We start from the raw sequence: 12,325 nt of genomic DNA, 5'->3' as shown, positions 1-12,325 counted from the left end.
ATCAGTAAGAATACAATCATAAAATATGTGCCTATTGAATAGAAAGAGATTGACTGTGTGGAATACACCCACCTGGTCCTACCATAATCCCTTCTCTGTGTGCTAACAGATTGTTCCCAAGCCCTGATTATGTTGCTGACATTATGCTCATGAGGGAAATTCCTTCCCGACTCCAGATTTGGTGAATTTTTAACCCTGCTGATGTAAGCAAAGCACACTGTAGTTATCTAAGACCTGATTTTCCAATCAGTTCTATGTACAAATCTCCTACTGAAGTAAGAAGAATTGTACATGAGTATATGAGAAAAAGATTGAGACCCTAATACGATTTCTGCTTTACAGCTAAATCTAATAAATGACTTTAAGCCATTATTGCTGAAAATAATAAAACAGTCTCACAATTTTCTTCATTATCAGCTACTTGTTTCTACCATCGTCTGTACAGGCACAAGTATTCACGCAAACCAGTGCCGAACCAATGGAGTTAAAATTAGCCTAGAAACAAAGGGTAGATTTATAACCTTCTTTCTAACATTCAACTACTATTAATTTTCATGCATCTATACTTTTTGAGTAGGAGGACTTCAAAATTTCAGTATACTCTTCAGTTGCTTTATCATCACACTGACCAATCACTAAAAGACAGACCACGGACAAGGAGATGCGTAATGTCCCAACACTGCATGGTACCCGAGTAGTATATTAAGTTGGAATATATTTTTTGTCTTTCTTTATGATGGAGGATGGAAAACAGATTTTTTTTTTTAAATTTAGAAATGCAGCTGTGGTGCCTCATGTTGGCAGCGGAGAGCTGAAGATTAGGACTTCATGGTCCTATTGTTTTCTGTTCACTGGGCTCTCTAGCCAGACAAAAAAAGCATTATATATTGTGGTCTGCCCTCTCTGAGTTGTCTAGCTTTGTATTTCTCTTCCTGTCCCATTCCTGCACTGAACTAACCATTCGATTTTCTGTCTAGTTGAAATCTCTATGATCCAATTACGATGCCTGATTACTGCTTCCCTTCACTCTCACAAGACCTTGACTACAGTTCTTTTTAGATCTTCATCCTTGTGGATTCTTTGTTTTGCCATTTAGGGAGGCACCTCTCTTGAAATTTAGTGACTGCTCACTGTTAGCTTTCGTTATTATGGCTTTGAATTCCAGTCCCAAGTGAAGGCAAGCAAGAAGATGCACCAGCCTCACGCTCAGACTGGAGCTTTCGGTGTGACCCAGATCATACTCTGCATAAAGCATCATTACAAATTATGACTATGCCAAATTTCAAAGTTACAACAAGTGTCAAAAATTGAGCACCGCAGAAATAAGTGCCAGTTTTCATCAGGTCAGATCTGAGAGGAACCTGGCATCGTCGGCACCACGATACTGCATTGCTGTTGCGGTCTGCAGGAAGGAATACAACTGCAGGGCTGTCGCTCGTGACAAATAACTTAGTAAGAATCAGAACGAAGGACACCTAACTTCCCTTGGATTTGCCATGAGGTTAATTGCTTCTGGCACCTGACCCCAGTCTCACCATAAGCCAAAGCCGACCTAGCTTCGAGCGGCTGCTGGGGGCGGGCGGACACCGGGCACGGCGCCTCGCTGCGCTGCCACAGCGGGCGCTGCGGGGGGCGCCGTGGGGGGCGGGAGGAACGCCCAGCATCCGCTCACCGAGCTGACAGAGCGGCCGCACGGCACCCCGGCGGCTCCTGGAAGGGGTCAGAACTGCCCCAGGCCTGCTGCGACACGGAGCAGTTCCAACCCGCCCTGCGTGCTTCGGGGTGGTACGAAACGGGACTGGGAGGGCGCGCAGGGCCACCACCCCTCAGAACAGCGCACTGAAGTACATACAAACAAGAGAAGCCCAACAGTTCCTGGCGCAGGGCCGCTCTATTTACTAGGACAGCCGGGGCAACATGCCACCTACCCCCCCGCCGCCCCTCAGGTGCGCTTCGCCACCTGCCGCCGCCCCGCCCCGCTCCCGCCTTTCCGGCCGCGGCTCCGCCAACAGTGCTGCGCCTGCGCACTGTGAGGCGGCGTGCAGCGGGGGTGTCGCTGCTGCCGGCCGGTGCCCGGAGCGCGGACGCGGGGCGGCAAGCGAGAAGGCGGGGCAGGGCAGGGTCGGGCACGACTGGGCTGGGCTAGGCTAGGCTGGGCTAGGCGAGTCGGAAGCTGTGCTCGCACGGGCCCGGCGGGAGCGTGCGGCTCGATGAACTCACGCAAAGGTACCGCGACGGGAAGCGGGGGGTGGCAGCCGGGGGCTGCGCGGCCATCCTAACACTAACTTCGGTTGTTCTCCTCTCGGCAGTATTGGCCCTGCAGGCTCGCAGGCGGCGGCCGAAGCAGCCCGCGGCGGCCGGCAGGAGGGACAAACACCCGCCGCCCCACAAAAAGTGAGTACGGAGCGCCTGGGCCGTCCGGGACGGAGCCTCCCTCCCCCAGCTGCTCCCCGTGCCCCTCCCGCTCCGCTTCCCGCCCCGTAACGTCCCGCCCGCGCCGCTCGAGATCGCGCCTGGTGCAGGGCTCGGCATCCGCACGGCGCTGCCCCGCATGGTACGCCTGGGGCTCCGCTGTCCGTCTCTCGGTTGGCCCTGCTGTCTGGCTGCGGGCGGCCCGGTGCCGCGGTACCATTGCTGCCTGCGGGGGGCACGTCCTGCCCTGGAAATGGCGCGTTGGCATCTTCAGACCCCGTTGGTCCCGCAGAAACTGGCACAAGTTTGTGTTTCTTCTCCTGACTCCATGTAACCCTTTACATTCCTGTCATCCTCCACATTTTCTTGTTCTCTGATTCGACTTTTACCATGTGTTCAGGAACACTCCCACATCTCTGGACTGCTCCACTGCCCGGGATGCTGCTGCACTTTTCTCTGATTTGTATCTGCTCCCCATAGGATCACATGCTTCTTTCTCTAGCTTCAACCGTACTTTGTTCAGTGAGGCCCTATTAGTGACCCAGTATGTGCAACCTCGTCTCTTGACTTTGCTTTTGTTTCACGGAGGTCCTGGTGTTTGTACACCTCTCAGAACTGGGGAGCTGGCTGTGATGGGTGGGCACGTGTGTGTGATGGGGTAAAGACGTGGCCATGGGGTGCAGTACGTCATGCAGAGGGGAGTGACTTTCCATTTTATTTCTGTGAAGGAAATAATAAGTTACCCCTGATCCCAGTGTTTGTTTTCTTAGAAATGCTGAGCAGGCTTTTTATCTCCCTTTGAGATGAGTAAAACCCCTGTAGGATGGAATTCCATTACAGTGATCATCAGTCTCTAATGGTTGTCTTTCACCTACATCCTGTTCTGCTGGTGCTTTTTTTGTCCAGGGGTGTGCAAAAAACATCAGTTTGCTTTCAGTTGTGTGAAGCTGGAATTGCTGCAATGAAAGTTAACTTTGTGCACAGGAGGCACGTTGTGATGGAATTGGTTCTGTTGTTTCCCAACACCTTTTGGATTGTTGGTTTGTAACATTATTTACATTTGTTTTGCTGCTTTGAAAACACAAATATCTCCTCTATTTTATAGGAACTGTAGGTTTGGAATTGCGTTTGCAGCTTTTGGATGAGTCTTAACCACAAGTTTATTCATTTTTGTTCTAGTTAGATGATCACATTTAGTACATTTTTTTTTTTTTCTTCTTTTTTTTTTAAACCAGGGCTGACTTGGGATGTCTTGCTGAATGAGTTTGTCAAAAATTTGCTTTCGCAGCCACGTTAGTAAGCACAGAACTGGTGCTTTTTTAGTTAGAAGAAACTGGCTGCTGCTTCGTCAGGGAGCACAGCCGGCTGCTGGCCGGCTGCCATCCTGAGTTGGCAGTTCCAGATGCGGTGTCCCAGTCTGCTCAGTTGCCTCGGGAAACGGTGGTTTTGCTGTGGTAGACAGTGGAGCCGTTGCTTCTTTTCTGCTATGTTTTTCTTCTTCAAACTGCTCTTCTACTATTGAGACCGACTCTGTTTTGTGCTTCTTGGGAAATGTCTTGCAAGAATTCTAGTCTTATATACAGTGCAATAGTTTAGGATCCCAAGGTAAAGTGAGAAAACAAATGTTGACAGAAGTGTCAGGTTTGTTCAGTTCTTAGCCTTGCTTTAAATCCAACTGCTGCTGCACGTACTGGTGTGCTTGAGCTGCAGTTATCTGATACGCATCAAATGCTTTGGAGCTGCAAATGAAAATATTGTTTTGGGGGTGGAAATTCTGTACCAAGTTCCTAGTAGTAAATTACATAATTATGAATTACTCAGTTTCAAACCAAAAGTAGGTGGTTTTTTTTGCTTTTTTTTTGTTTTTGTTTTCTGTTTTTGAACTGTAGTTCTTAGGCATACCCTTCTCTGTTGGGTTGAGACTTTATAGAGCAGCTTCCATTGTTGCTGGTAACAATGTGCTTCAAAGGAGCTGTGGGATTCCTCCTCTAGAATTGGCAAGGGGAGCTACATCACATTGTAACTTACTTGCAGGCTTTTGTTTGAATGGTATTAGGATAATGACACAAGAAGGAAAAAAAAATTGCAGTGCTCTTTGATGCTGAGTGGCCTTTTGTCTGTTATGACCTTGATTGCCTTGGAGGGCTGTGTAATCAGTCCTGGGATTGCTCAGTATTGACCCCTAAGTCAGTGATGAGAGCTGGTGGAGGTGAACCCAGACTGCTTTTGAAAAAGTGAGAGTAGAAGGTAAATTAATTGTGTTATGAAAATAAATTTGTTTTGAATCAAGTCTATATCTAGAACTATGCATAGTAGCAGAAATTACGAATTGTGGATCTGAGGAATCACAACCGCCTGAAGCTTAACAAGAGCGAGCACTGGGTTCTGCATGTGGGATGGAGCACCCCTGGCTCTGTGTACTGACTGCGGGATGAGAGGCAGGAGAACAGCCCTGTGGAAAGCAGTCTGTGGGTTCTGGCTTATGGCAAGTTGAGCATGAGCCAGAAGTGTGCCATGGCAGCCCAGAAGGCCGGTGATACCCTGTGGGGCAGCAGCCCAGCACTGCCAGCGGGCGAGAGGAGGCCTTGTCCTGCTCTGCTCTGTGCTGTGCAGCCTCACCTCCTGCACTGGGTGCAGTGTGGGTGCCACAGCATCAGAGGGGCATGAAGCTATTAGACAGCGTCCAAAGGAGGGATATGAAGGTGGGGAAGGCTCTGAGGGCAAGGTGCGAGGAGCGGCTGAGGACCCTGTGTTTGCTCAGCCCAGAGCAGAGGAGCCGAGGGGAGGCCTGATGGTGGCTGCAGCTCCTCACAGGGAGCCGAGGGGCAGCGCTGAGCTCTGCTCTGTGTGACAGCGACAGGGCCCGAGGGAACGGCATGGAGCTGCGTCAGGGGAGGGGCGGGAAAAGGGGCTCGGGAAAGGCTCTGCACCAGGGGGCGGTGGGCGCGGAACGGGCTGCCCAGGGCTGTGGGCACGGCGCGGAGCTGCTGGAGTTCAAGGAGCGTTTGGACACTGCTCTCAGACATAGGGGTTGAATTTTGGGCGGTCCTGGAGCTGGGCTCAATCTTAGAGCTTCCTTTCCAACTTGGGATTTTCTATGGTTCTATGGCCTTACTTCTCATTCAGTCATCCAGACTACTGGAAAAGAATAATATCTTATTATTTAAAAATAATGGCTAGCTCTTGACTTTGATAATAATAGATGGACTTGCATGCATTGTGTACGAACTGCTAATGTATTTTTTTTAATCCCTTTGCACAGTATTACAGTGACTTTAATTACTTTTTGCTTGTAGAGCTTATGAAAACTGTCTGTTTTCATCTGCTTTTTTGTAAAAATAGAAGTATGTCTCAATATATGTATGTTATGTGAAATGTTTCATTTGTTTATTCGTTTTTGACTACCAGTGGTCTGAAGCCGTAGGAGGTGGGTATCCTGAATACACACCCTATTCCAGAGTGGATAAATTTAAGGCGCCTGCTCAATGTTGGTTTTAGGGGTTTATTCAAAATGTCAAGTTGATAGGATTGCAGCTCTTGTTTCCTTTCTTGATAACCTCTTGCCTTCTTGCTAAAAATAGTTAATTGGAACTTAACCTTCCTGTTTCTATCAAATTTTCCTAAGGTTTCATTAAGTTGCCTGTACCACAGGGCTGCAGCTGTCGGTAGTTATCGTTACTTGTCCACTTCACATATGTAGGCTTTGGGTATTTAATGCTGTGCTTTCTTAAAGAGAGCAGCATTCAGAAAAATCTGGCAGAAAGATATGAAGTTGATTTTAGTTATCTAGCTATAATACTAACAACTTCTTTAAAGAATAATTTCATAGATTGATTTTGGAAACTTAAGTAGAAGATGTGGTGTGTTTGAACATGAGTAGCAGAGTCAGTCTAATGTTCACCTTTATAATGTGATAATAGAGCAGATACTGGACTTTTTGTGAAATCTAATGGAATCTAAGGTAGGTTTTGATGTAAAGTAGCACGTGTGTATTACTAGACTGGATATGTTCATTTACTTTTGAACTTCTGGTGTAACGTACACAGAAAGCATCACACATCTCTAATACATCTGATTTCTGAAATGGAAATGGCTCCGGAGTTTCTCATATGCTCAAAAGATCCATTTGCAGAGTTGTGCACTAAAAGTAGTTATTGTCACATTCATTATCAGCACATTCAGCACATTCATTATCTTACAGATGTCAAGATTTGTGCCTCTTTGATTAAGCAGTGAGTGTAGAACCTGAGACTTTAATCTCATTTATAATAATTACATTTGATGAAATAACATTTCTATTGAATAAAAAGAGTGTAGCTCAGCACAAACCTCTTAAACAAGAGTGCCTTAGTTGGGAAAGGAGTGTGACTGCATTTTCTGTTTTGAATTGTATTGAGATGAGTGGTTAGGGTGTAATTTCATAACAAAGGACAGGGCCACTCCTTCTGCAGCTCATTTTGTTTTGTTTAACTTTTACTAACTGTAACTATAGAGTAGGATGGTAATAAATTTTATGGGCAAGTCCTGGATGTGGGTTTTGAAATAGAAAGTCTTCCTTTTGTTATTAAGATGAATATAGCATGGAAGTTATTGGCTTCTATTTTTAAACTAAGGCTTGAAGATATATGTGGCAATTTTTATTGAATGAATGAGACTGTCAGATTGTATCATGAATTTAATTTGGTTTGACAAAAATAATATGATGGTGCAGTGTTTAGTTTTGGATAACCTAAATTCTTTCCTTCATGTTGGTGTGTAAGAATTCATTCCTATTGCTTGGCTTCTTGATGATGTCCTAAATATCCTGTTTGGCCACTTTAACAATTCATTGTGTGGGAAGGGGAAAAATGGCTAGAGGATGCAGAAAATGTTCTTTTTGGTGGCCATAGACTATCTTGACATAGCACAGAAGTAAAACTAGGTAAGAAATCTGTTCTCACAGGTGTGCTAGGTATGCAGTTCTTTTGCTGCTGCCGTACAGCATGGTGTTTCTCAGTTAAAGTTAGTATTCATTCTCAGGCATTTTCTGCAATAGGAAGTACAGCAGAAGGGTATGTGTCTAAAGTAGAAATGTGAGACAGTGAAAACGCTAACTGAAATCATTGCATCAGATCGAATGATCTCAGTTTCCTCATATAGAGGAGAAGTGCTGGTCCTGCTGAGGAGCAGACACGACATTTGCGTTATTAATTTATTCTTAAGGATTTTCTGTTTAAAGCTGATTTCTGTTCTAAATTTCATTAATGTTTTTCAAGGGTTGCTATCTTCAGTATTGTGTTTTCGGAGAGCAAGCTAGAAGTGGTCTTGACTAATGAACCATGGGGCAGCAGTGCAAACTACGTATGCTGCTTGTAACCATTCCTGTGCTTGGAGTGTATTCACTGCATGCTGGTATATTTGCCTTCATAAAGTCTGCAGTGAAAGAGTAAATCTATTGAAAACTGTTCTTCTTTGGTCTCTGGCTGTGATTGCCTAAGAGGACAGTGAGCTGTAAAACTTACCTAGCTTCCTTTTCCTGCTTCCCCTTGAAAGTAAATATATTATTAGAAAATACTACTAGATCTTAAAGTAATCTGACGTATGGAATTTGTATACATGCACAAAAGTGTACAGAATAATGTATATAGAACCTTAAAACTATTTTAGTCCTTCTTTGAAGGAAGCCTCGGTCCAGATATGGATGAGGAAGACTAGATAGTTGGTGTCAGGAAGTTACAAAAGTTTTAATGCTTCCTCAAATGTTTGTTATGCTTGGATAAAATCATCGCTGTGACAACTAAGTGGTTTCTCTTAAGACTATCATCCATCAGACAGTTTCCGTGCACTTAGGTGTTTGTTTGCTGGATGGGTTCTGTTAGCTGACCCAAGGCTCTTTGTATGCCTCTGAGGATTCCTGTTTGAGAATGACAGTACGTTCTCAGAGTTGGAGGCAATCTTGTGTCTCTTTCTCAGTTGCAATGTGTTCAGGGGCTGTGAGTGTAAATGGTGACTTAAAACATACTGTCAGGTGCCCCTCTGTGCTTGTTGACGCAGGCCTGCCCTGAAAACGCTCTCACAAAGAAGCTTTTCCCTTCTTCCCACAGAAGATCACTTCTGTGTCATACCTCACAATTTTTGTAGTGCTGTAAAGCTTTCTCAAATTCAGAAATAAAACAGTGAATCCCCTCTACTGATGGAGGTGTCATCCCCCATGGATCTGAAATATGATTTTATGCTTTTCTTAAGCAGTGCGTATAGCTGTAGGTTCCTGAAAAATCTTCAGTGTGTAATGTACTTCTAGCATGAGTTTGAGACAGTCTTTCACATCCTGACATGTTGAATTGTATTGAGAGAAATGCTGCTCAAGAGGGCTGGTCAATGAAAATTGGTTTTGGCTCTGTATGGTTCTCAGGGTGGTAGCTTTCTGTCCTGGATGGTGTGATATAAAACCAAGATGATAATTTAGATTCAGAATTTAAGAACTGTATCAACAATGAGCCATGGTTTTTTTTTTTTTTGTTTGTTTGTTTGTTTGTTTGTTTTTGGACTTGGAATAGTTTGCTGAAGACTGTCAGAAAAGGCTGTGTTCATTTTTAGTTGCTTTTAAAGAGGATTGGGAAGGATTCAGAAGGCTAGTACCCCAAGTTATGCCAATATCTAATGAAGGCAGGTGAGGTGATCTCAGTCCTGTACAGAAAGAAAGGGATAGGATGGTTAATAATAAAAACATAGATCGATAGCAGTTGGATTCATAATCACTCCATTTTCTTAATGGATACAGTTGTAATTCTGTCCAACTCATACCTTTGTAATATAGCCTGCAATATAATAAGCAGTAACTGATTCTGTTTCAGTGGAGAATTTGATATTGGGGCCCTTTTTGTTAGGTAGTTTTTTTTTTTTTAAAAAAAAAAAAAAAAAAAAAAAAAAAAAAGGGGAAAAAAAAGATCTGAAGCAAAAAAATTGTCTTTACACCTGTTTTTCCACTATGCAGTGTTCATACCTTTAAAATACCATTGGCTTTCCTGTATTTGAAGTGATAATCCCAGCTTTCTAGTTTTTCTGTCTGTACCTTTTTGTCTTTATGACTCACCTTTGCTTTCTTATTTCTCCCTTTTAATTCAGCTGTCATGTTGTAAACAGGTAGTATTCTTCCTTTTGTGCCCCCTTCTGTACATCAGTAACACACCCTTTAGGATGAGCTCTGTTGTTAGAAACTATTGTTTGGATGGTTTCCTGATCGTGTATGTGAGAACTGGCTGGGAAGATGAACATAATGTAATGAAGCACACACGAGGGTGAGTAATTGCAGCAATCTATATCTGTTGAAGAGGAAGTTAACCATAGAAAAAGGTTTTGTGTGTAACAGAAGACATCGTGAGTAAGTTTTGGGCTGAAAAGATGGTCAAGTAAATTTCAAAGTGAACCTCTGTCAATGTAGTAACGTTTTTGAGTTATTGTGTACCATTTTTAAGTTAGCCTAGGTATTTGGCAATCCCGTGAGAAAAACGGAGTAAGTTTAAATACTGTGTATTAGTTCTGTCCAGGAAATCAGCTGGCATGTTTTTAACTTCTGTTTGGCGTCCTCTGTAATGAAGTCATATTCTGGGGAGTCTCTTGGTGTTAATGCTAAAGGAATGTTATCTTGGATTTGTTGGCTCAAGACAAACCACAGAACTGACTCCTGTGAGACAATGTTTCTTGATAGTGTTGGTGCCTTATTTTTTTTCCTCAATTCTAAAGCTAGTCAATTCCAAATCAATAATTCAAATGTAGGAGGCTAAAAGAATCAAGGGCTTCAATTGCCTTCAGCTATTGTCAATGCTTCGTTTGCAGTTTTTGAAAATGGAAGTGAGAATTCCATAGTTAAATGTCAATTATATTTTCCTATCCCTGAGGAAAAACATTTAGTATTTCTGTTGCTTTTTGCTGAGATAGAGGTCAGAGCTGGTCAGGTACACTATATCTCTATCTTAAATTCTGATATTAAATTCAGTTGTTACTAATTTTTAAACTGTTCTATAATGATGCTTTTCTTGTATTCATGGTTCTAAATAAAATTCTCTCTGGGGATGTGTTTGTTTTATCTCTTCACTGATCTGTTTCTTCTGTTTTCTCTCCCCCTTCTCCCCAGTTATTTCTGTACTTGATTGTTGTTCCCTACTTGCTGCCCTCCTGCTGCTGTCACCCATATGTGATGTTATTCAGTCTGGAACACCTGCATTGGTTTGTATGGTTTGTAATAAGAGATGAGTCTCCTAGGTAGCTGCATTGAGTTTGCAGATGTTTGGCTGTGGTGCCCCTGTGACCGGCTGCCTTGGAGGTTGTGGTGAGAAGAGGAAATGCATAACTGAGCTGTATCTGCAGGGCAGTGCATGCAGTCAGCAGGACAGGATGCCTCCTTCCTCCTCTAGCCTGTGTAAGGAAGAAGCAGCTATTTGCTCTACAGAACTGCTTTTGGTTCAGGACTGGATAGTGTTAGGACAAGGGGGAATGGTTTTAAACTGAGATGGGAGGTTTAGGTGAGATGTTAGGAGGAGGTTTTTCACACAGAGGGTGGTGATGCACTGGAACAGGTTGCCCAAGGAGGTTGTGGGTGCCCCATCCCTGGAGGCATTCATGGCCAGGCTGGATGTGGCTCTGGGCAGCCTGATCTGGTTGTTGGTGACCCTGCACACAGCAGGGAGTGAAAGTAGATGATCATTGTGGTCCTTTTCAACCCAGGCCATTTTATGATTCTGTGACTTCCCTGCCTAAACTGTTTGTGAAGGATTCAGTGTAAAATTCTGAATTCCTTTTAGGCAGCTTCTGAAGCTTAGGCTGCAGCCAGGGTTTGTCCTGCTGAGCTCCGGGCGTTGAAGCAGGGTGGGTTGTGCTGTTGAACAGCAGGGAGCTCTGGAACTACGTTAAGATAGCAAGTTTTATTTCTGAATAACTGATTCCCTGAAGAAAATGAAGCATTATGATCCACTTGGAAAGTAATTGAAAGAATGCCAGTTAAGTGCAGCTGAGGGGGTAGGTTAGGGAGGTACACAGCAAGACAACTATATTTGAACAAGACAAATAAAAGGAACTATTATACAGTAACACAAATGAACTTGTATTTCTGTTTGAAAAGGAGCCAGTGATACACAGCCTTGGAGGTGTGATGAACAGGAAGTGATGCTGCAGGGAGCGAGCTTTGCAGCAGTGGCAGAGTGCTGAGGTAGGAGTGAGCTTTATCTTAAGCACAGAGTGAAACACATTAAGCATGAGCTGCCTCAAAAGGTTGTTCTTTATGGATTGAAATTCCGTGGTTACTTGGAAGAAGTATTGTGTTAAGGATCCTTCTGACCAACTGTGCAAGAGAAAGTTTAATAGAGCAAAATGTGTGGTTCCTGATGTAACTGTTGAAAAGCACTAATGTAAGAGCAGGCTAACTTAAAAACAATGAAAGTGGAAATGATGGAGGCATTTAGGAACCATCTAAATATGCAAAGTAAGAAAATCCCTGAGTAGAAGAGATTTGCACTTCTTTTCTTGCACAAATATTTTTATTTTTGAGAGCTAATTATAAATAATTTTAAACAATTTATGTGACTGTTTAAATAGTTCTTGATATTTATGCTTATGTCACATGGTTCTCGTCTTACCATCTCCAGAATGATGCAGTAGAACACAAAATTGCTGAAAGGTAGGGATAGCAAAGGTGATCGAAGGGATTGGACAGCTTCATTTATGACTGGTGCTTTTCAGATACATGAGGATGGTTAAGGGATGTCCTGTGGTTGTGCCCGAAAAGCAGTAACTGGTATAGAATGTGGATTACAAGTAGCTTGTTGTCATTTTTTGTTACAAAGCAGTGATATCTGGAGAGTGACTTTCATGTGAAGATTTTATTTTTTTTAATGCAGTGTGAACAGCAGAATGACTCTTCGCCATATGCTGTAGAGGC

At 43.6% G+C, this 12,325-nt stretch overlaps 1 protein-coding gene across 3 annotated transcripts in view; it reads left to right on the top strand.

Moving 5' to 3' along the window:
* Window positions 1–2,162: 2,162 nt before the first annotated feature.
* Window positions 2,163–12,325, top strand: part of SRPK2 (SRSF protein kinase 2) — a 133,087-nt gene continuing 122,924 nt past the window's right edge. The window contains exons 1-2 of one of the 3 annotated variants that reach the window (XM_042815435.1): window positions 2,163–2,226; window positions 2,310–2,394. In XM_042815435.1, coding sequence (XP_042671369.1) covers window positions 2,211–2,226; window positions 2,310–2,394 — 101 coding nt within the window. In that variant the 5' untranslated portion in view covers window positions 2,163–2,210. The remainder of the gene's footprint in view (window positions 2,227–2,309; window positions 2,395–12,325) is intronic. The other 2 variants (XM_042815437.1, XM_042815434.1) reach the window with 2 other exon arrangements.

The sequence above is a fragment of the Centrocercus urophasianus genome, unplaced genomic scaffold, assembly GCF_019232065.1.
Source record: "Centrocercus urophasianus isolate 14NV4802_14NV808 unplaced genomic scaffold, USGS_Curo_1.0 seq_15, whole genome shotgun sequence".
In the NCBI taxonomy this organism is placed as follows: Eukaryota; Metazoa; Chordata; class Aves; order Galliformes; family Phasianidae; genus Centrocercus; species Centrocercus urophasianus.
Note: the sequence above shows the minus strand (reverse complement) of the source record. Positions and strands in the feature narration are given on the sequence as shown.